A 23,048-nucleotide genomic window follows, 5' to 3' on the forward strand; every position below is an offset into this window, starting at 1 on the left:
GTGGGCGCAGCATCTTGGAATTCTTACGGACACAGTTCCGATCTCAGAGGGAACTGCAAAAGACCTGCATTGGTGGTTAGTGAACTGCAATTGGGTCAGAGGCAGACTCCTCTTCCTTCACCAGCCATATCTCACAGTAGTGACAGATGAGTCACTTCTGGGATGGGGTGGCCATCTGGGAGAGGCGGAGATCAGAGGCCTCTGGTCTCAAGCAGAATCTGGACTCCATATCAACTTGATGGAGCTCCGGACAATCCGACTGGCATTGAAGCATTTCTTCCTGTTGTGAAAGGAAGATACTGCAGTTGTTCACGGACAACACCACCGCAATGTGGTAGTGCAACAAGCAGGGCGGGTAGAGTTGTGGACCCTTTGTCAAGAGGCTCTGCATCTCTGGACATGGGTGGAACAGCAGGGCATAAGCCTGTTGGTTCAACATCTGGCAGGTTCTCTGAATACCAGGGCGGACAAAGTCAGCCATCAATGCCTAGCAGATCACGAATGGGATCCCCATCTAGAGATGGTGCAAGGACTCTTTCAGCAGTGGAGAGAGCCTTGTTTATATCTGTTCACCTCCGCAGAGAACGCTCAATGTCAGCAGTATTGCATGTTGAGTTTCCAAGGCAGCAGTCGCTCAGAGACTATTTTTGTCGCGAGTGGAGTTCAGGCCTCCTGTATGCTTTTCCACCCATACCACCTCTGCCCAGAGTTCTCAAGAAGATCATGAACGACCAGGCCCAAGTCATTCTAGTGGCTCCGGATTGGGCACCGAGAGCCTGGTATCCCGAGCTTCTCAAAATGAGCATCAATCCTCCGATCAGGCTGCCCCTTCGGGAGGATCTTCTGTCGCAGCAGGGGAGGGTTCTCCACCCAAACCTGCCAACTCTGCGCCTTCTTGCGTGGCGATTGAGTGGCAGCAGTTGATGGCTTTTGACATTCCTCCCGAAGTCTGTAAAGTTATCTTGGCAGTCAGGCGTCCCTCCACTAAGACTGTATATGCTTGCTATGGGAAACACTGTATATCATTTTACAGAAAGGTCTGTTGATCCTCTTTCTGCTTCTCTTTCTGATTTCCTTCTCTTTATACTTTCCCTTGCCCAGCAGGGTCCTGCCTTGGGTATACTCAAGGGCTATCTTTCTGCCTTATCGGCATTCCTTCGGCTGCCTGACCAGCCTTCACTTTACTTTTCAAATCCCCCACTATACATAGATTCCTCAAAGGGTTTGTACATGTTTCACCCTAGGCCCTTTGTTCTACACCAATGTGATTTAATCTGGTTCTCACATTTATGTGTGCCCCCTTCGAGCCTTTACACAACTGTCTGCTCAGGCTGCTCCCCATTAAGACCGTCTTCTTAGTGGCAATAAGTATGCCAGGAGTGTGAGTGAGATGCAAGCTCTCATCAAAGCCACTGTATATCACTATCTATCCAGACAAGGTGGCACTCAGAACTCTTGCCTCTTTCCTCCCCCAAGGTGGGGACTCCATTTCTTCTGGGTCAAAACATCACCCTGACCACCTTCTTTGCTCCACCGCAACCATCTAAAGAAGAGGAGCGACTCCACCGACTGGAACCAAACAAAAGCGTTGTTGTTCTACCTTGGCTGCACAAAAGAGTTCCCGGTGGATGATTACATTTTTTTGGGGTACGTTGGAGCACAGAAGGGTTGGGCAGTACAGAAGCAAACCATTTCGCGCTGGGTCGTTCGCTGCATCAAGATCTGCTACACGTTGGCCAGGAAGCATTTTACCAGGGGCAAAGCTGCTGCCACTGTGCTAGCTCAAGGCGTACCAGTCCTGGAGATGTCAGGCGGCAGCTTAGGCATCTTTGCACATGTTTGCAAAGCATTACTGCCTGGACAATCTGGTACGGAGACACTTTGCCCATTCAGTCCTACAGGACTGTTTAGTGTAGTAGAGGTATCCACAGCCTACTGCCAGGACGTTACGGCTTGGGTATCTTTTCAAGGTAAGGAATCTGCAGTTAGTCTCTATCAGATGAACAAGTTACTTTTCCTTCTTTAACGCATTATCTGGTAGAGACTCTATCTAGCTGCAGATTCCTTACACCCACCCATGCCCTCACGCTCTGCGGATATGTCTAGCAGGGTTAGGGTTTATCACTTTCAGGGCCCTAGTTTTGCACAGACAAACTGTTGGTTCTATCCATGACTGTACTTCTGGCGTGGAAGTTTGTGGGTAAAGAACTGACGTACATGTGCCCGGGTGGTGACTTTATAGGTGACCGTGACGTCATAGCTGGCCCCAACGTGCCACGCAGATCCAAACTACGCATGCGGAGCCCAGCGACGCCACCCACCAGCGCGCTCAGGGTATTGCTCAGCAAAAAATTCCAGATTCGAATCGGACACCAGAGAATTCAAAGGTAAGGAATCCGCAGCTAGATAGTCTCTGCCAAATAATGTGTTACCGAAGGAAAGTAACTTGTTTATCATGGACGACTTGGTGATCCTGGACCTTATTCGCATTGGTATGAGGAGGGCTTTGCGGATTCTGCACACTTACAATACCTTTGATTCCGCGCTTGCAAATCCACAAAAACCAAAGTCTTGATCTTGGTCAAAGGGCCAAAAACTACCAGCTAACATGGCATCTTGGCCCCTTAGACCTTTCCACGACTTGTAAATATAATTATATTGACGTTTGGTTGTCAGACACAGGGAAACCCTCCCACCAAGCAAAGGTCACCAAAGCAAAAGCCGCAAAAACTTTGTTTGCCCTCACCAAACAACATAAGCTACAGAATCCAACAGCTGAGGTGATTCGAATAGCAACACGTGCCAAAATGATAACTACCATAACCTTTCGCATATCCTGGGATGCTCAGACACTAAAGCACTGCCACATGGCAGCATACAGGAGCCTATTTGGTGTCTCCAAAAAAACTAGACGTAGATTGATCCAACAAGAGTTTGGGTTGGTGAATATGGACATTGATTGCAAAAAGGATAGATTCAAATATCACCAGGCGGCCAGAGTTAACGGACTCCCTGAAAGGAGCATTACGCACAATATTCCAGGATGAAAAGAGTGAGCCAAGTACCTTAAAAGCGCAATTACCACATTAAATCTAAAAACAGAATGCCTTATTAATCCAGATATCACACTGCAGCATCTGAAATCCACCCTAAAGAAACAGGGTAAGCTTCTGTTGAAGGAACATGCCCTCAGTGAAATTAGGCATATTCCAGGCATAAAGGGGCTTGAGAAGTCTTATGAGGATGTTCCTCCATATTTGAGAGCTGCAATAAGAAGACAAGCCTTGAGGAACATATTGCTGACTAGGCTCTTGACAGAGCCAAAATGTGAACATAGGGACCACTGGAAGATGAGCCCTCCAGGGCCAAGGCGGTGTAGGCTGTCTCTACCCTTTGGAATCTGCAGAACATATATTCTGTGTTGTTACTTCTAAGGCCAATGTTACTAAGGCCTCTGTTCCTCCATCAAGGCATAAGAACATTAAGGAAGCTGTGGCCTACATTTATTCAGCTGATGTCCCTATGGAACTTGCACAAATTGTCAAGTTCTTCTCTATGGTAGGAAGGATACGGAGTAACCAAAGCCCACGAATGGTTGCATTAACCACAAGTCTGTGAATGTGCAACTGTCTTTTGGTTAGGGTCTGAATTGTGCCTAAAAGTCTTCTTTTTATCTTATAAAAGAGGTCTGTTTTAATTTGCTCTTAAAAAATAAAAAAATCTGCACTGTTCCGTTCGTTAGCACTCTGCACTTTAAAATATATTTGCATCAGTCCCATTTGTGTGCTGCTTGTGTAGGCTGACTTTTATTCCTATGCTTTTAATTCTGCATGTTCTTTGAGTCTTAAATGTTATGCGAAGGACACCGATTTTACAACACCACAGTATAATTGTGTATTTGGTAATTCTTTGACTTTTTGTTTTATGCTTTTTGTAAATATTTTAATCAATCATACAATAAATATTTACGCAATTGTTTCTTGTTTGGTGTTCTTGGCCATTAGCAAGAAGTCTCTCTTGGTTGGGCTAAGCTTCATGTAGGAGCTGGACATTCAGGTCTGGATGATGTATAGGCAGCATGTGAGGTTTTGGATGTCTGAAGCACCGTGGACTGTAGAGTTCTGTATCATCTGCATACTAGTAAATGCTGTTGCTGTTATTTGTGAGTAGAACACAAAGTAGCTTCATTCAGAGGTTGAAGATGAGGAACAATATGGAACCTTTGGCGGATTCAGCAGGTGATAGTGATCTTTCGGGACCTTTCGGTGCCCATGTGAACGAACTGGTGTCTGTTGGAAAGATCGGTTGAGAACCAGGGAAGTACATTGCTGGTGCTCTCATTTGGTATTCTAGAGTGTGTTTGAGAGTGAACTGATCAATTATGTTGAAGGCAGCTGAGGGGTCCTGCAGTGCTGGGCGGAATGGTCATCTTCATATGTGATTTTATTTTCAATCAATAGTTTATTTAGAATGTTCAAATCATTTAGCACATTCACCAGAACATTTATATAATTAAAGTACAATTTCATAATCTACATACATACTAAATTGATACAGTGACAGTTTTCTTATTGATCAGTGACTTATGTACATTTAAGCCTCTCTCCTTTAATCATCACAAAATAGTATATTTTTAATTCTCCAAGTATTTATAGCATAGCCTGTAATACCGGAGATCAGAAAGATACAATACCACAATATCCAGAAATGGTAGTTAGGATGAGCATTTCTAAATCATAGTCTTCTGCGTCTGAGGGTAAATTGTAGATAGCTAACCTTTTTATTATTTAAAATCTAGGTCTGGTTTTAAAATCGGCAAATAACTTTGCGGGATATTTTATTTTCACTTTGTGGTTGAACACAAAATATGGCACTACATCAATTTTTAAAGTAGTTAATGATTCGACAGTCTTTCAGTACATCCCATAAACCTAACATTTGGCCCATCTTAGAAGGGATTTTTGATATCATGTTCAGAAAGATGTAAAGAACTGTTTTCCTCTGCCCTTTTTATTAGGTCTAGTTTTACACATCTCAGCTGTCAAACAGACCAGTTGTCTTTTTATTTTGAGTAGACTTTTGGTCTACCTTTTTCTGCCATTGACCTGAGACTTTGTCAATTACACTTTGGTCAGCTCTCTCACATCATGCTATGGCTGTTTGGGTGTATCTTTTCACCTGATAAACAGTGCATGCATTTATACTCCATGAAGGATGATTTTGCTACTATAGGCATCTTTCAGTTTCATGCTCATTTACTTTTCACATAACCTCCTCGGAAACCTGAAGGCACTGCTGAGGAGTCCACAGCATAGTAAGAGTGTCTCCTGTATTTGCAGGCACACCTACGCTCTTAATGGCAAGCAACCATCTTTGTTAGAGGCATGAACATCCTCCTGGTCCCTCAAGCTCTTTCACCTGTCTTTTTCACCTTATTTGGTGAGCTCAGGAATGGCTTTTAGGGCACGTCTTCCAAGAACACGTTGTGGACATTCCTTCAGCACAATCCTAGACAAAACACCACCTCAGTCGTCTTTGTTTACTCAATACTTGGTGAATGCTCTTCCTAAACAGATTGTCAGGTCTGCAGCACTCAGTGCAATCAATTCCTTTGCCTACCCCCACCTCTGTATCTCCTCCCCTGGTGTCTGCCATCTGCAGTTCGTCTGTATCGTCATTTCCTCCATTACATTTTCCTAACCAGCATAAACAACCTTTTTCTTTTTGCTGCTGTTCCCTCCTGGCTCTTTATTCTCTATGCAGTGCTAGACTGAAGCAAAGTCTCATCTCTCCCTGTGTTCACTGACATGCTTTCCTTGTCTAAATCACGCACCGGAAATCGCATTTCCTCTTCCAGCCATTGTATTGTGCCCCAAGTTTCTGAATATCATTGGACTATCCCAGATTATTTAGCCGTCCCCTCCCCACCTCATCATTTATTTTCCACCTAATCGTCTACATATAATTAGATCTGTGGTCATCAGCTTCAGATCCATGAGCCCTTCCCTTCTCATGATCCTCTCCTCTCTTCTTTACAGACTCCACTTCTAGGGTGCCTTTGATCCAGTCAGCTTCTACACATCCCCTGGCCCTGCCCAGCACTGTGTGTTCAAACACATCACAATTCTGGTTATTCAGCATCAGTGGTTCTAAATTTGTAGTCTATGAACCGATGTGAAGAAAAATTAAAATTTGAGTCTGAAAATTAAGTTGGTATCCTTAGCTTGACTTGTGGTTGTGGGACAAGTGCGGCAAACAGTAGTATGAACGATTTGATACCCTCAACTGAAGCACTAGTATGTAGCGACAGAAATGCATTTGGAGCCAAATAGATTAAGTAATGAGAGATTCCAAAATATCGCTTATTTTTTTTTTTAAAGAAAAATCAAAGCTTTGCAAATCTCCAACCTTCTAAATAGAATTAGTTTTGTTGCTTTCCTATTTTTTTTGTTTGAATTAAAGAAAATATTTCATAAAATGTGTGTTTTTTCTGTATTCCATATAGGTTCAAATTATAGAAATCGCTTAGGCGGATAATCCCCAGCTTCCAGTAGGGATTAAGTGCAGGTCCAGAGATAACGAAAGGTTTAGGACATATGTTCTGCATTAGTGCTGCATTAGGAATCCGAGGCAGCAGTAGAAGCTGCCCAGCTTCACCAAACAAAGACTTACTGTGGACTAATGAGACAGACTATGATGCCTCCAAATATATTCCCTTTTTGGATAACATGAAAATCAGGCTTGCAGATACAGCCACCTGCTTTGCATCAGGGCAGATAGTCCCATGGCATACGTGCAAAAAAGAGACTACTTAGTGTGTGGAAATGTAAATGGGAATCCCCTCTGTTTACTTATCTGCGAAATGTCCTCCGCCTTCAATCAACCTTTCCTCCTCTACCCCAAGCAGTTTGTGAAATACCATTATTTTTTTTTGTTACTGTCACCTCTTTATGGAAGAAAATTTAAGTTTTCAGAGTTCTTGGACTGAAAGTGGAGAAGCAGGTGTCTAAAGTTTTGACACAAGTCAAAATAGCAATGGTATGACCCTGGACACCATGTAGCGTTCTATGGTTTTATAAACACTCTTTTATTTAATTCAGTTATTACAATATTAATTAGACTGAGCATTTGAATCTTTTTTAAAGCTCTCTATGGCAAGTTAAATCAGTCTTGTTTCTCGACTCCAGTCAGAGTTTTGTTTATATACATATTACACATTGGCGCATGACTCCTCTGCTTGTGAAATTGTTTTTGGCAAATATATAATGCTGACATCTCTACTTGCTTTACTGTTCTGATACATGATTCAGTTGACTAAATATTTATACATGATAAATGCAATCAACACAATCTCAATAGTGGTCGATATTATATATTCAGGTATCAGAACACAAGTCCAGTGGATATTCAAAATAGTCATAACTATGCAGGTGCTCCACGTGACGGCACAGTGTAAGTGCAAATGAGTGAGCCACACTATAACAAATGCAAATTTCTTTGGTGATATTTACAGTATGTACAAAGTCCCCGTCCATAGGATGAAAAGACTTCTTAGAAACCCATTGATAGTCATTTGGGTTTGAAAAGATCAATAATATGGGTAGAACCCGTTACGGCGATGTTTCATCCCCTTAAACTGAGTCACATGGGGTCTTCATCAGGACAGCAAAAAAGTAGCAACCTGACCAAAATAATCTGGTTTGGTTCTCTTAATCTTGACGTATCTTGGAGAATACAATCTGATTCTTAAAGGAAAACTTGGGAGGGCTCACTAAACTAGCATGCTGGTTAAAAACTCCAAACATCACGGAGCCTGTAGAAAAGGCTGAACCCCAGATAGAAAAAGGGAAAGAATATACAGGGCAGAGACCGTGCACCTGAAAACTAGTTTTACTTGCATTGTTTTGACTATTTTTGACCATCCATTGAACTCATTTTATGATACTTGAGTATAAAGCACTGGCCATTGTTGAAATTACGATGATTGTATTTATGACGTATGAATATTTGACCAATTGTATCACATATTTTGATTGAGCCCAAAAGACATTTTATATTGGCTGATTCCCAGATGTTACGCTTGCATAAATTATTACAAAATCAAAGCTGTGCTCTGTAAATATAGGCCACAATTTGAGATGTGTCCACATTTCTTTCGCTACTAATCTTTTAGACAGACACCACATTGAGCCATGTTTGAGTTTTCAGTTCTGCCATTGGCAATAGAATTTAAATGACTTCCACCTGAGTTATGGTCTGAATTTGTTAATAAGGAATGATAGCAAATGCCTGCTGGAAGCAAACCTGTTGCAGATAGTCACCTCCTCTTCAAATGCTGTTTATGAGCAAAAAGGGTGCTATGCCCTAAAGCTGGCTCATCTATTCTGGATCCCATTGCTTAAGTCCTATGACATCTGTTTCACCGACTTGGGTCGAATACATCAAAGTTTAATTGTCCATTTTGAAAAGCAGTGCATAAAAGTTAATCTTTCTAAAGCCTGCCGTTGACTGTAATGGGAATTTGAGCTAATTGTGCAAGTGCATGTCACGCTAAAACCGGGACCAGACTGCAGGGTTACAGTTGAAAACTACGCTATGGAAGCTCTGCTAAAATAATTGAATATTTTAGTTTATTTTAGTCTACGTTAAAGCATAATAAGTTATACCCATATTTGTATGACCTATTTCAGGAATAAGCCACGCTGTACTGAAACAAGTTGGTGAACAATTTCTGAACATCAGAAGTGGAGGTGGTGCAAGCAGTGTTAAGGCTCAATATCGTGGTGGTAAGTATATTTTTAGTTTAAACAGTTCATTTTTTGTATTGTAAAGTGACACTTCTTGTATGTCTTGAAAGTTGTTTTTTGATTTCTGCAGTCATTTGGGTTGCATTAAGAAGTTTGACGTGCAAGAGGTCACAATAATACATTATTGTTTTACTTACTGTTGATGTTATCCGGGAAACTGCTCTGCAATATGGTTAAACCAGTTGGACAAATTAGGTTTCAGGAAGAACAAGGTCATTGTGACAGCTGAGTTTCTTCCATTTCAAATTCCTATTTTTGGCATTTTGATGTCTTAGTGAAGCCATGATATCGGGAAGAGACAACCCCACAATGAGAATTGCTAGTTCGGATGGGCTTAACATGTTAAAATCAGGGCATCTTCACAGTCAGCAGACTAAAACAGTCAAACAAGGCGGGTGGGTCACTTTAAAAATACATCTGCCCTGGTCGGAGTTCTGACTTGTCTCCGTTTGGTTCACCTCCCGATTCAGTTTGCAGAGTTTCATTAAGGAAATCAATGCTGCTTTTTGGATGACCTACTGTTTAGTTAGTTTGTGGCTATTAAGAGGTTGTGTTTTTAAGTACAAGCTGTCTCTGCTTGAGGAAGTAGAAACTAGTTCACACAGCAGAAGCTCTCCCAAAGTTTTATTCAGTCATTAAACCATGTTCACCAAGAGAGCTAGTAAGCTGCCTCGTGTGAAGTTTTATTAGCAAAGGTATTTTTACTTCTTTTATAAGATATAAACTTGTTACGTTTGGTCAAGGATGGTAAAATGAATCATTATTGACATCTGATACTTTATCTTTCAGCTGAGATCAGAGAGGAAAATGGCAATAGTCTTGTCCATGCTGCTGTCGTAGCAGAAGGAGCACCCACTGGAAGTGCGGAAGCAAATGCTTCTAGTATTCTTCAACACGTTTTGGGTGCAGGGCCTTTTATCAAGAGGGGTAGTGCTGTTACGAGCAGATTGTCACAGAGCATATCCAAGGCAACCAATCTGCCATTTGATGTGAGTTTCTTTCTCTTGTTTAATTACTCTTTGTATTAGATTCACTGCTTTAAGGAACCTTTAATCTAAAAGAGTACAATTAAACTACAGACACACAATTTATTTTACAAATGTAGTTGAGGGATTTTAAGCTTTACAGTTTCGATACCAAAACATTTTTTTTTTTTTTTCTTTTCCATGCTTGGCCCCTTTTGACTTCTCTATTACATTTGATCATTGAATTCTTTTTTGTTTAATCGTACATCTTTCTCTTAAGCCCTCTAAAAGAGCCACTGGTTTCATACATGTTTTCCATGTAATATGATTATAATAACAAAACTGAGGACTCTGCTCTTTGCTTGTAGACCTCGACAAACACCAGTACTCAAACTAACCGCTTACATGTTTTCTAAAAAGAAATATAAATCAATGCTAGTTGTATGCTTTCAAATCTATACAATAAAGTATTTGTTTTATATTTTTAGGCTTCGGGATTTAATGTAAATTACTCAGATACTGGACTTTTTGGAGTTTACACCATATCTCAGGCTACCGCTGCTGCTGATGTAAGTTACTTGTGTTCACCTTTACTTTATTATATCGAGATTCCTTGTTGTAAATCTTAATTGGTTCTTTTACATGGGGAATTTGCATATTTGTTTTCTTTTCGACTTGTGTTTAAAAAGCGTTGTAATCATAATTAATGATATCAAAACTCTTCCATAATGCTTCCGTCCGATTTAACAATTTCATTGGTTATTCTTTAGTGTTTACAGTGCAGAAACATTATTTTATTGCACAGAATCACATGTAATTCTCCAGCTTTGAATCTGCTTTAGTCTATTCCTCTTTAGATGATCTGCCAGCTTCTAGTAGGTCCCAAAACTCGAGTCTATTCTGTAGCTAATCAGGCTCCCTGGTGGAGCAATTTGTTTTATTTGAGATTCGAATGACTAGGAACAGGTTCTAGAATCGCTCACCTCAGCATAAGCTTGTTTTCCATTTTGCAGTAAGAACAGGATTACATATTCTCGGGTGTGGGGAGGAAAAATGGATAAAGAACCAGTATTATGGGTAACAAATGCCACTTTACCAATATTCCTTAGACTGATACTTTTTTAGAATTAGGCAGTAAGAGGCTGAAAGATCATTGTGGAAGGCACATTCACAGAATAACATTTTTGAGGTTGTCTTGTTTAAGAAGTAACCTTTGAAACAGAAGCCAAACAGGAGCTCTTACATACCACAGAGAGACAAAGCCTAGGGCTGCCACAGTGGGCAATCTCCTGTAAAATGAGTACTGCTGGGTCTCAGTACTGATACAGGCCCATTCGTAGCAGTACTCCAGGCATGTGACTATTCACATGGGGTTATCCAGCTTAGATTCTTTCTTATTGCTTACAGCAGCATTTCCACATCTTCTAGAACTAATGTAGCCTTGCATGATACGTATTATGTACAGCTTTGGATGCATTGTGTTCTGCAGTAATTTCTGTGGTCATGGTTTTAAAACCGGAAGAGCTTATTTATCCTGCTTCTGTGTCACACCAATTGTGCTAGGGTGCATAAAGACGCTCTTTATAAATCCTGGTTGATTGTTGTTGTCTGAGACCTTCCTGCCTGGGAGACCTTTTGAACATTATTGAACTAGCCCGTAATGAAAAATGTCCTAGCTTTTGTAACAAAGTTTCATTTCTGTTAAGGACACAGAGGTGATGATTATGCTGATCTTTCTTCTCTTTATTGAGCCAGCAGCCATCTTCAAAAGACCACAAAAGAAAGTCAATTTTTCCTGAACTCTAGGAACGTGAACATTTTATCACAGTCAATGTGAACACCACATCCAGCTTAACTGCCCGTACTCGCTCTTTCTCCCTCCCTTTCTTCCGTGACAGGAACCTACAGTCGAATTAATCACTCTTGTTTATAAGACTCAGATCCTGTGATTTAAAAAAAAAAAAAAACATATATCAACGAGGCACCAAGTAAACTATCCTGATGCACATAACATGCTCTTGAAATGAGTGCTATGACATATCAATAAGCCAAGCTTCAACATGTGAGCAAAAATGACAACATCAGAAAATGCAAAACCTTATAAAACATCAAGATTATTTTAACTGAAAAAATAGTATCCACCATTCCAGGGCAAGTATGAAACTGCTGTTGCGCTGAGGTGGGAATTACAATAGGTAGGACATTTTTCATTCTATGTCCGAACAGAAGGCGAACACTAGGAGTTTAAAGCTTGTCAACCACCAAGGCCGCAATGAAGGAGTCTGGCTAAAAATAAAACTGTTTAAAGGTGGAGTCTGAAGGCCAGTCTACTGCATTCAGCATATTGTACAAGCCGAGCCCCCAAGGCAAAAGCTTTAGAAGCCATAGCTCCTCTTGCAAAGTGCGCACCAAAAATAGAAATATTGATACCGGAGTGGCCCAGTGGACCCAATATGCAATAGTGGGGGAGTATACTGCCCTGTAGGGTTTCCAAAGTGCAGTGAGTAATTGATGCTTCCTTTGGGGGTGTACTTCTTCCATCAAGACTTCTTAGGTCTTGATACAGCGCACGGTACACAATTTTGGCGTCCTGTCAAAAGCTGGGTAAGAAATGAGGAGGGAATGACACTTTGTGCTTTGGGACACATGAACGGTGACCCTATCAGGAGTAAAGACTCTTCCAGAGAGATCTAGTGCTCTGATATCTGAGACCCATCTGCAAGAGATTAGACACAGCAGGGTGGCCAATTTCATTTATAGTTGCTTCCTGGAGAGGAGCATAATGCTTGTTCAGGGCAAGAACAAATGTAGAACCTTATTTAGGTCAGACAGGAAAGAGTACTGTGGTTCTGGAGGAAGGGAAAGGTGAATGCCCCTTGTGAGGTTCCTGACAAGGAGATCTCCCACCAGACGGCCTCTTGAAATTGCTGATCCAAAGGTATTAACCGATCTGTAAACCATACCAGCTTCAGCTAAAGAGGCAAGGGAATTTAAGGTATTCACAACCTCCGTCCCCACGGGGATTGAAACCCAGTTGCAAACACCAACCCCACCATCTAGGCCAAGCAGAGCAGTAAAGTTTGACTGTGCTATTTGTCCAGTCTATGTAAAAGAGGTCTTCAGTGTTTCTCCAAAGACTCTGGGCTTGCCATCTAGACCAGTAATCCTCTGCCATGAGGTGAAGAGATCCGTCCGCTGCCAGATAGTGAGAATTCCTGACGAGATTGCGACACTATGGTAGATGGATTGGAGAATCCCAGGTAAGTTCCATGAGAACTGGAAACTACACTTGAGGCACCCATGTTGGGGTGATCACCACCAGGTCAGCCTGTTGTCTGCAAACATGCATTGTAAACCTCATGATCATGGCAAAGGGGGGAAAAGGTGTACCTTTGTTCTTTCGACCAGTCCTGAAGGAAAGCGTCAGTTGCCATTGCATTGGGGGTCCAGCCTCCAGCTGAAGTACCAGGGATATTGGTGGTTGGGGCGCGAGGCAAAAAGATGCACTGTGAAGGGGCCCCATAGAGCCGACAGGGGAAAGAAAATCGAAGAATGTAGATGCCACAGACTCATGTCCTTGAGATATCAAGACAGCCAATCTGCCACTTGGTTGGCCAAGCCACAATAGATTCCATATTCCCAGAAACTCTTGGCCAGATCAGAGAGGCGCCCCCCTGGATGGTTGATGTAGCAAACTGCTGCCACATTGATCATCTTCAGGAGGATACAGCATTGAGCTCTATTTTTGGTCCAGCGTTCCACCGTGAAGGACCTGGCCATAAACCTGAGGCAGTTGATGTGCAGTGTTTGTTCTGCAGTGGACCAATCTCTGCCTGTAATGAATTGCCCACTGCAAGAGCTGCATCCAGTGCCACTGGCATCACATTCTATTACCAGGTCCGGTTGGGAGCTGAAATCGCTCGGCCGTTCCATGTGGGTATACTACCACACACTCAACGTGCACTCCTGGGAATTGATGACAAACCCCAGAAAGGTCAGAGATTGGGAAGGTTTTGAAGCCGACTTTAGCTGGCTGATAATGAATCCCAGGAATTAAAGAAGCAAGATAGTCGTCTGGAGATGGAATGTCAAAATTTGGGGACATTGATCCAGGATGAGGTTGTCATCCAGATACCCGATCATGCGTATTCCCCTCCTCCAGTCTCCACCACAGTTTTGAAGACCTTGGTGAAGCACCAAGGGGCAGAGGAAAGACTGAAAGGAAGAGTGAACTCGTAGGTTTGGCACCGCCATTGAAATGGAAGGAACCAAGGGTGCAGTGAAAATTAGGCTTGTCAGGTAGGCCTCTTTTAGGTCCGGATGCACCATTTGATCTTGCGTCAATCCCCTCCATTCTGAAATGCTGAAAGACCAACCACTCGTAAAGTTCCCTGAGATATATCACAGGGCATTGCCCCATGCTGTTTCTCCATCAGAAAGAGGTTGCTGAGGAAACAAGAGGGATGAAGGGATGATGGAAGTGTGACTCCATTGGAGCGATGATTCCTGATCTGCTGCTGAATAAGGGTAGCATCTACTGCCTAGAAACTCAAAGGATGAGGGGAGGGAAAAAGACTGAACTGGGGATCAATGGAATTCTGTGAAAACCCTGCACTGTGTAACACCCAGGCATCAGAAGGTAAATATCTCCAGTTGTGCACTAGGTGAGCTGGACGATGACTCCAGGCGAGTGTGAGAAAGTAGAGGAAAACTCACTGTGGTAACTGAAGGAGTTGCCTCCTCTTGCTGCTCCTCTGGAGCCCTCGTGCCACATATTACTTTGAGTTGGGTAGATGTTTTCAAATCTGGAGCTATCCTGCGATTGTCCCCTCTGGGAAGATTGGCCTCTGGTGGAAGCTTGAAGCTGTGATTGGCCAGCCGAGCACCCCTTTCTTGTGAAAACCCCGGGGATAAAAAATGTGCTTTATTGAAGATTGGGCTTTGTTGAGGGAATTGAAAGCGGACACACATTTTCCCAATTCCCTCTGGGAAGGTTGGCCTCCGGTGGAAGCTTGAAGCTGTGATTGGCCAGCCGAGCCCCCCTTCTACTGCATCACAAAACTCCTCTGAAATCAGGACGTAGTAAATGGCTTCCTCTAGAGTATGGGAGTACTAGACAAGTTGACATTGTTTTAATGAGAATGATCCCTTTCTGAGTGAACCATGAAAACCTACTTCTCTGATATCATGTTCTTGAGGTGAATGCTTTTGCCAGTCTTTCTGTTCAACTTGATTATATTACCTGTGTCGAGCATACCTGGCTCCTGAGATACCAGTTTGATCTGAGCATTGCTGTGTTGATGTGACAATGTGTGTTTCAGCTTCCAAAGAAGTTTGTAGAATTACCAGCTTTTATCCCCATGGCTGTTTTTTAATTAAACTAAAGTTGTGTGTAATGGATTCATTGGGGTACAAAAGAGTAGTTTGCCTTGCCCTGTTTCTCGCAGATGTAGTTTTCCTTTTAGGGTATGGCTAAGCATAAATTAATTTTGCATTCAAATTCAAGACTTAATATTTTATTTTGCAAGTCTTGCTCCCTCAACTACTTGTAGCACAGGAAGTCTTTTCGAAGCGGAGAGCAGCCTTTTTGTTTTTTCCATGTCCTCCTAAAACAGGGCTACATTGTTATACTGAATTATTACATCAAGTATGCAAGCAGTACACTTTAGCAGGACCTAAATATCAAATCTATGCAGATGGGAGCACAGAGTTTAATCTTTGGTCTCTACTAACACCACCGTTTTAAATTATCATCTTCTGGAAATCAATATTTTCATGTAGGATTACACGGACTCCATGAGGCAAAGGTTTGGTTGTCCTTGTCGAACAATTAATTGATACTGATCATGGAGGGACACACAGCTTTATGTTCCATGATGCCATGTCCCTTTAAAGGTGTATCCAATAGATTCTTCATGGCAAGGAGGTTTTTAGGTAGGTTGGCTGCCTATGAGAGACTAGAGGATAGGCATATACCTCGTTCACAATACTATAGACTGAGCACACATTGAAATATTTAGCAATTCCCTGAGAATATACATTGCTACAGAAAAAATGTCTTGTAGATTATCTCGGACATAGAAGTCTATTGATCTGACTCAGGCAGTTGCACTCAGCCTAACTTATTTAAAGGCTCCTGATATCTCTCTTGTGTGGTCCATTGTGGAAAAAACATTGATACTGAGGAAGTGGTGTGTTTGGAGACCCCTAGCAAAACCATGGCTCAGGATAAAAAATCTGATTGTAGTTTCAAAAAAGGAGTCCTTCAGTTACAATTAATTGTTAATAAATGGTGTAGTTCAGTGATTTCCAAACTTTTGACATCTGTGCACCCCCACTTTTTCAATACTGGAACCCAGGGGCCCCTACTGAATCATATTGGATTACAGGGACCCCCTAATGATTCATTACTGAAAGCTGGGAATTTAATCTGTTAATATTAATTTTCTAAGCAGTCGCGGGCCCCCTGAGGAGGCTTGGCGGACCCCCAGAGGTCCACGGACCACAGGTTGGGAACCACTGGTGTAGTAAATGTAACAATAAAAGTCTTCTCTCCATGACAGTTCACTGTTTTAGTAATAAGCTCAGTCAGGCTGTCGTGGATTAAGCAGACTGTTTCCTCAGTTAGTAGCCTGGATAGGCATCTATATTGACTGAGGCCCATCATGGTTGGTTACCTTTCAACCTGGAGTCACAACAAATCCCTCCAATTTCCTTCATGAAGCGCAAGCCTCCAAAAGTTGGATCCTAAACTGTTTAGACTGCCTGCATTTATTGCAAGTGTTTCATGTACTTTTGTGTTTTCCTTGGTCACTGTTGTTGAGTTTTGAGCCCACTGATAAACATAACGAATAGCCTGAACCTTTTGATTTAAATTAGTAAATATGTGTCTTAACATATGCCATTTCTAGTACATGACCGTTGTGAATGATGTGATCTCCCTATAATTACGTTGAATATCATCTGTTCATATGGTCCTGTTTGTGCAAGGCTTGTAAGTATCACATTTAATGTTATTCATGTGAGTAACATTCAGCCACATCAGATGAGATGCCTCCTCAGTGTTCAAGTTGAAAGCCATGCCAGCCTTATGGGAATTATCGCACACTTCTTTGAGTAGTATCTGGTGGCCAGACAACTTGATCTCCCTTTAAGTATGGTTTGCCAGTGGTGGAAGAACTGACCCACCTAGTTAAAAATAATGTGCATGTTTATGGCCCGCTACTGTTGTACCCATGTAATATGTTGCTAAACAGTGTGTTCCAAACTATTTTAGGTAATCAAGGCTGCATTGAGCCAAGTGGAGTCAGTTGCCCAGGGTAAACTAACTGAAGCTGAAGTTACAAGAGCAAAGTAAGTTGAGTATATGGTTACAAATGTAATTGGTCAGCAAGTAATTTAAATACGGTCCGTTTGATGTGACAGATAGTACTGGGGAAATTCATTGATTTGTGGATTTATTTTGTTGAACACTACTTTATTTCAAAATAAATAACTTTTACTTAATAGAATGTAATCTTGCCCCGAAAGGTAATAAAACAATTACACATACAAAATGTATGTATGTTTTATATTACTTTTAAATGTAAAACACAATTTCTAATTGAGCAGAAGTATGAAAAATATTGGGATAGGTAATGTCGGAAAGTAGTTTTGTTTTTTGCTTTTATTTTGCTAGAATGGGAGAAGCATGAGACCAAAAAGTGTTACCATTTCTTTACATTTCATTGATAGCGCAGGTAGAATTTTTAAAAGAATCAAAATTTTAGAATAATTTAAAATAATCTTGTCCAGTAAGATAATTGAACAATTCAATATACGAAATGTACGTATGTGTTTTTATATTACTTTTAAATGTAAAACACAATTTCTAATTGAGCAGAAGTATGAAAAATATTGGGATAGGTAATGTCGGAAAGTCGTTTTGCTTTTTGCTTTTATTTTGCTAGAATGGGAGAAGCATGAGACCAAAAAGTGTTACCATTTCTTTACATTTCATTGATAGCGCAGGTAGAAATTTTAAAAGAATTACAATTTTAGAATAATTTAAAATAATCTTGTCCAGTAAGATAATTGAACAATTCAATATACGAAATGTACGTATGTGTTTTTATATTACTTTTAAATATAAAACACAATCTCTAATTTGGCAGAAGTATGAAAAAATATTGGGATAGGTAATGTGTGGGAAAGGAGTTTTGCTTTGATTTGCCTAGAATGGGATAAGATCAAAGGTGTTAACATTTCTTTATATTTCACTGGTAGCACAGGTGGGAATACTCAAATCATTGAAACGACTAGGACAAGATTCCCACTATTTTCTTAAGGGAAATATTTGAGTCTAACCTTGCAAAACATGCACCAAATGTTGGAAAATGGGACCGGCAGTACCGGGTTAGGGTGATGCCTGAAGGCCCCTCCAGCAAGTGAATTTGCATGTGTATTTACAAATTTTTCATTAATGTTACTTTTAAAGTGGATGTCTGCATGATTGAATTAAAAAAAACACTAATTCTATTTATAGAATTCTATTTGGCTTTTTAAACTAATATTTCAAATTATTATGGTACTGCAGGAAAGTACCCTCTTTTTGGCATGGTTACCCCCACATTTTGCCTGCTATCCGTGTGCTTAGACTGTTTTTACTGGGATCTTGCTAACCAGAACCCCAGTGATTGTGCGATCTCCCTCTAAATGTGGTTGCCTAGGACCTTTGTGCACTTCACAATTGGCATTCTGGTGTCCCCTTAAGTCCCTAGTATATTGATGGTATCTAGGTACCGAGGGCATTGGGACACCAGTTCCCCAACCCCAATGGGAGCCCGTGCAAAATGTGTGTGCAGGCCTGCCATTGCAGCCTGCATGTAAAGGTGCATGCACCCTTTCACCACAGGTCACTACAAGTCACCCCTATGGTAAGCCCTCCTAGCCCTTAGTGCATGAGCAGAGATGCCCCTACGAACTCCAGCTCCATTTCACTGGTCTTTGTAAGTGCACGGAAGCCATTTTACCCATGTGCTGCACACCTTTGTCCATGTACATCATGGTAACTCCGAACCTGGGTATGTTTGGTATCAAACATGTCGGAATCATACCCCAATACTGTTGCCAGTATTGGTTGTATGATTCCATGCACTCGGGGGCACTTTAGAGGACCCCCCAATATTGCTCCCACCAGTCTTTTGGGGGTTTCCGGGCAGCCCGATCTGCTGCCACCCCTCAGACAGGTTTCTGCACTCCCGCTGCTTGACCAGCTCAGGCAGGGGAAGTCAGAACAAAGGATTTCCTTTGGGAGAGGGAGGCAACACCCTCTCCCTTGGAAAAAGGTGTTACAAGGCTTCGGAGGGGTAGCCTCCCCAAGCCACCGGTTTGCTTTGAAGGGCACATTTGGTGACCTCTTTGCATAAACTGGTTTGCACCAGTACAGGGACCCAGAGTCCCTGCTCTGGTGTTAAACTGGATAAAGGAAAGGGGAGTGACAACTCCCCTGTCCACCACCACCTCCGGGGTGGTGCCCAGAGCTCCTCCAGGTGGCCACTTGATTCTGCCATCTTGAAACTAAAATGTGCAGAGGCCCCATGGGAGCATATGAGTGGCCAGGTCAGGCAGGTGAAGTCAGAGACCCCTCCTGATAGGTGGTCACCTTGTAAGTTGACCAAACCCCCCTTTTAGGGCTATTTAGGGACTCCCTTGCGGGTTGGTCCCCAGATTCGACATGCAGGACTCCTCTGCATAGTTTACTTCTACGTCTGGCCACTGGAACTGCAACTGGACTCTTCAGGAACTGACAAGACTGCAACTCCCGAGACCACCATGCAGCACTGTTTCTCCTGCTCCTTCCTGCAACTGCAGCATTTCCCGGCTGTGAACCTCTGGGGTCGGCAAGACTTCAGCCAGCAGCAAGAAGGAATCTCCCTTGAAGAGAATTGGTCACTCCCCTGCATCTGCTGGCATCTCCAGCAATGACGTCCGGCTCCGTGGTTCTCTGGATCCGCATGGATCCTGCATCACAGGTGGTGGTCTGGAGTTGTCCCCTTTGTCCTCTCTGCCAGCCGTCCAATTTGGGAGACTGTGAGCCTTTGCCTCTGCTTGCAGGACAGTACCCCTGTGCACCGTGACTCTTGCAGCTACCAGAGCTTGTTGTCTCCTGCTCCAAGGGATCTTCAGGCTCCTAGTAGCCCCTCGCCCCCAGCACCTCCTCCTGCCAAGCAGTCTCCTCTTCTGCTCCATGACTTTGGAGTCCTCTCCAGGTGTGCTGACTGGGCCTCACTGCAACTTACTGTGCCTGCTCCCAGTGGGTTGCCTGTGGGGGCCGGGACTGCTTCTCTTGGATTTCCCGACTGCGGAGGGTCAGGCCGGAGTCCCCTCCAAGGGTTGAGTCCCCTTGACCTTGCTGTTCCTCTTCAGCTTTGCAACTTTTATTTTGCTCCTCTTGCATTTGCCAAGGCTTGTTGGTGGTTCTCCTGCACCACTGACCATCTGCTACCTGACCACTGATATGGGACACTACCTGCATCGCTCCAAGGACTCCTCTGGTCTCCTTCCCCCGTCGACCCAGATCTTCATCCATAGAAGGGTAGGTAGTAGCTTCTGCCCCCACCGGACACTCCATTGTGGACTGGACTATGTCCTCCTCTTTGGGAGATCCTCTTCTTCCAGAATCCACCTTTTGGTTTCTTCTAGACTGGTCCTGTTCTTGCACAATCCTTTTTCTAAGTCCTCCTGTTAGTCCTTGGTAAGACCAGATACTTACCTCTGCTCTCCTGGTTGCTGGGGGTCACTTAACGTACTCCACTCTTGGGGTCCCTAGTTCTTCCAGCCTCTCTAATGACTCCATATCCTTGGGTGGGGGACTTCACTTTGCATTCAATAATTTTAGTATATGGTTTGGTCCTAACTATTTTTCACTAATTCTTGCTAATGCTTGTTGTTTCTTGTGCCAATTCCATATATATATATATATATATATATATATATATATATATATATATATATATATATATATATATATAGTGTACTTACTATACATATTCTAGTGTTGTGTTACAAAGATAAAGGTACTTTATTATAGTAACAGTGTAGTTCTTTCATGTGTGAAAAGTTGCTGTGTGACTATTGTGGTATTGCATAAGCTTTGCATGTCTCCTAGATTAGTCTTGGCTGCTCATCCACAGCTACCTCTAGAGAGCCCTGGCCTTCCTAGACACTGCCTCCATTTACTAATAGGGGTCGCCTGGACCTGGTATAAGGTCCCAACACCATATGTGTCCACCACACACCAGGCCAGCTTCCTACAAGTACTCTTCAACATTGTAAAGTAAAACAACTCAATATCCCTTTAAAAAGCAACACTTTGGGAGTCTGTGTCAAATGTATTTGTATTTTGTATTATACATTGAAAATGGCACAGTCCGCAACAGGCTAGAGTATACGGTTGGTGGCCTCAATTGAAGCACTGGTGCAGAAAAAAAGAGCGTGCAGTAGGAGTAAAAAAAAATGGCAAGTGAAATGTTTGACTCTGCCACATAACTCTTTTACAAATAAAACCACATTTTGAAGAGCTCCAGCATTCTCATTAGAATTTTAATTTGTTAGTTTTTTTTTTTATTTGTGACTTTAGTCAAATGTTTCCTAATTAGTGTCTTTTAATGTATGCTTGCTGTGTGTTTTGCTTATTTTTTGGAGGTTCAAATTGTCCCTGTCGGAATCCCCAGCTTTCAATAGTGATTTATTGGGGGGTCCACAGAGGTCAGAAGATAAGAACTAATAGTGTAGAGGGGAGTGCAAAATGAAATTCAAGGAGTTAATGAAAGAACAGTCACAATGTGTATCCCAGTTGAGTAGACCAAAATAGTTAATTTTGATGTATTAAATGTATTGGGTTGCACTCAGCTATAATCTAATACTTGCAACATGTAAAACTGTTACAATGGTAAACATATTTCTGATAAATTAACTGTATAATTATTCTTAAGCTGCTTCTATTAAGTAGAATTTCTTTCAGCCGCCTTCAACAGTACATACACATAATAGGTTTACTCATTGAATCAACTCGGGACTTTAGGGCAATCATTATGATAATCAAACTGTCTAAAGTGAAGATTATGTACATCTGGTACATAGTTAAAAAAACGTTTGTGTATTAAAAACGGCTTGTTCCAAAATACAATTTGATATTGTTTGTGTGATGGATACCCAAACATTGAACGTAAATGGTGTTAGATGTTCCATTCACTCTTGTCAGTTGTATCGATTACTGAGGTTAATTTAGCGATTGTGCCATATTCATCTAGCGACCAGAGGGGAATAACATAGGAGCACCCCAGAGTGACCTTATTCCCACTTCATTTAAACTTTTTATTGTATTGCAGCTCTTTTCTAATGTCTCCTTACCTCTTGTTGAAATCCCAAAGCAATTTGCAAACAAAGTATTAATGGTCAAACCTTGTCATGAGTTTGGTTAGAAGATGGTAATTCAACTGATATGTCCACCTTCTCTTTGACTCTAACCAAGTGGGTTAGATTGGAAATGTATCTAGAGTTAATAAAAACTGTGAAATGGAGGCATAAGGTGTTTTTAAAAAAAAAAGAATTTATATATATTTTTTATATATATATATAGGGCGGCCAATTGTGTGTGTATGTGTGTACATATGTGTTCGATGGCATGTGTAGCTGCAGATACACATGCTGTGCATATCCAGCCATCTAGTGTTGGGCTCGGAGTGTTACAAGTTGTTTTTCTTTGAAGAAGTCTTTTCGAGTCACGAGATCGAGGGACTCCTCCCCTTTCGGCTCCATTGCGCATGGGCGTCGACTCCATCGTAGATTGTTTTCTTTCCGCCATCGGGTTCGGACGTGTTCCTCTTCGCTCTGTGTTTCGGTTTGGAAAGTTAGTTAAATCTCAGAAAATTCGACGGTATTGTTTACGTTCGGTATCGGGTTAGTTATAGCAGATCAACACCGAATAAAAGAAGAGCTCCGGAAGCCCTTCGGGGCTTCTATCCCCCGGCGGGGCCCGGTCAGCCCGACCGCGTGCGTCTTCAAGGCTCATGGAACGGACCCCATTCCGCTTCGGCCCCGAATGCCACAATAAGTATCCTTACACAGATCAGCATTTGGTCTGTAATTTGTGTTTGTCCCCCGAACGCAAAGAGGATACTTGCGAGGCCTGTCGGGCATTTCGTTCGAAGAAAACGCTACGGGACCGGAGAGCTCGAAGGCTTCAAATGGCATCGACGCCGTCAGGACACGTCGATGAAGAGGAGACTTTCTC

The 23,048-nt window shown here is 42.2% G+C and overlaps 1 protein-coding gene across 1 annotated transcript in view; it reads left to right on the plus strand.

Annotated features, from left to right (window-relative positions):
* Positions 1–23,048, plus strand: part of UQCRC2 (ubiquinol-cytochrome c reductase core protein 2) — a 138,237-nt gene that overhangs the window by 88,146 nt on the left and 27,043 nt on the right. The window contains exons 9-12 of the mRNA XM_069210291.1: positions 8,691–8,786; positions 9,597–9,796; positions 10,261–10,341; positions 17,049–17,125. Of these exons, the coding sequence (XP_069066392.1) occupies positions 8,691–8,786; positions 9,597–9,796; positions 10,261–10,341; positions 17,049–17,125 (454 nt within the window). The remainder of the gene's footprint in view (positions 1–8,690; positions 8,787–9,596; positions 9,797–10,260; positions 10,342–17,048; positions 17,126–23,048) is intronic.

The sequence above is a fragment of the Pleurodeles waltl genome, chromosome 10, assembly GCF_031143425.1.
Source record: "Pleurodeles waltl isolate 20211129_DDA chromosome 10, aPleWal1.hap1.20221129, whole genome shotgun sequence".
Taxonomy (NCBI): domain Eukaryota; kingdom Metazoa; phylum Chordata; class Amphibia; order Caudata; family Salamandridae; genus Pleurodeles; species Pleurodeles waltl.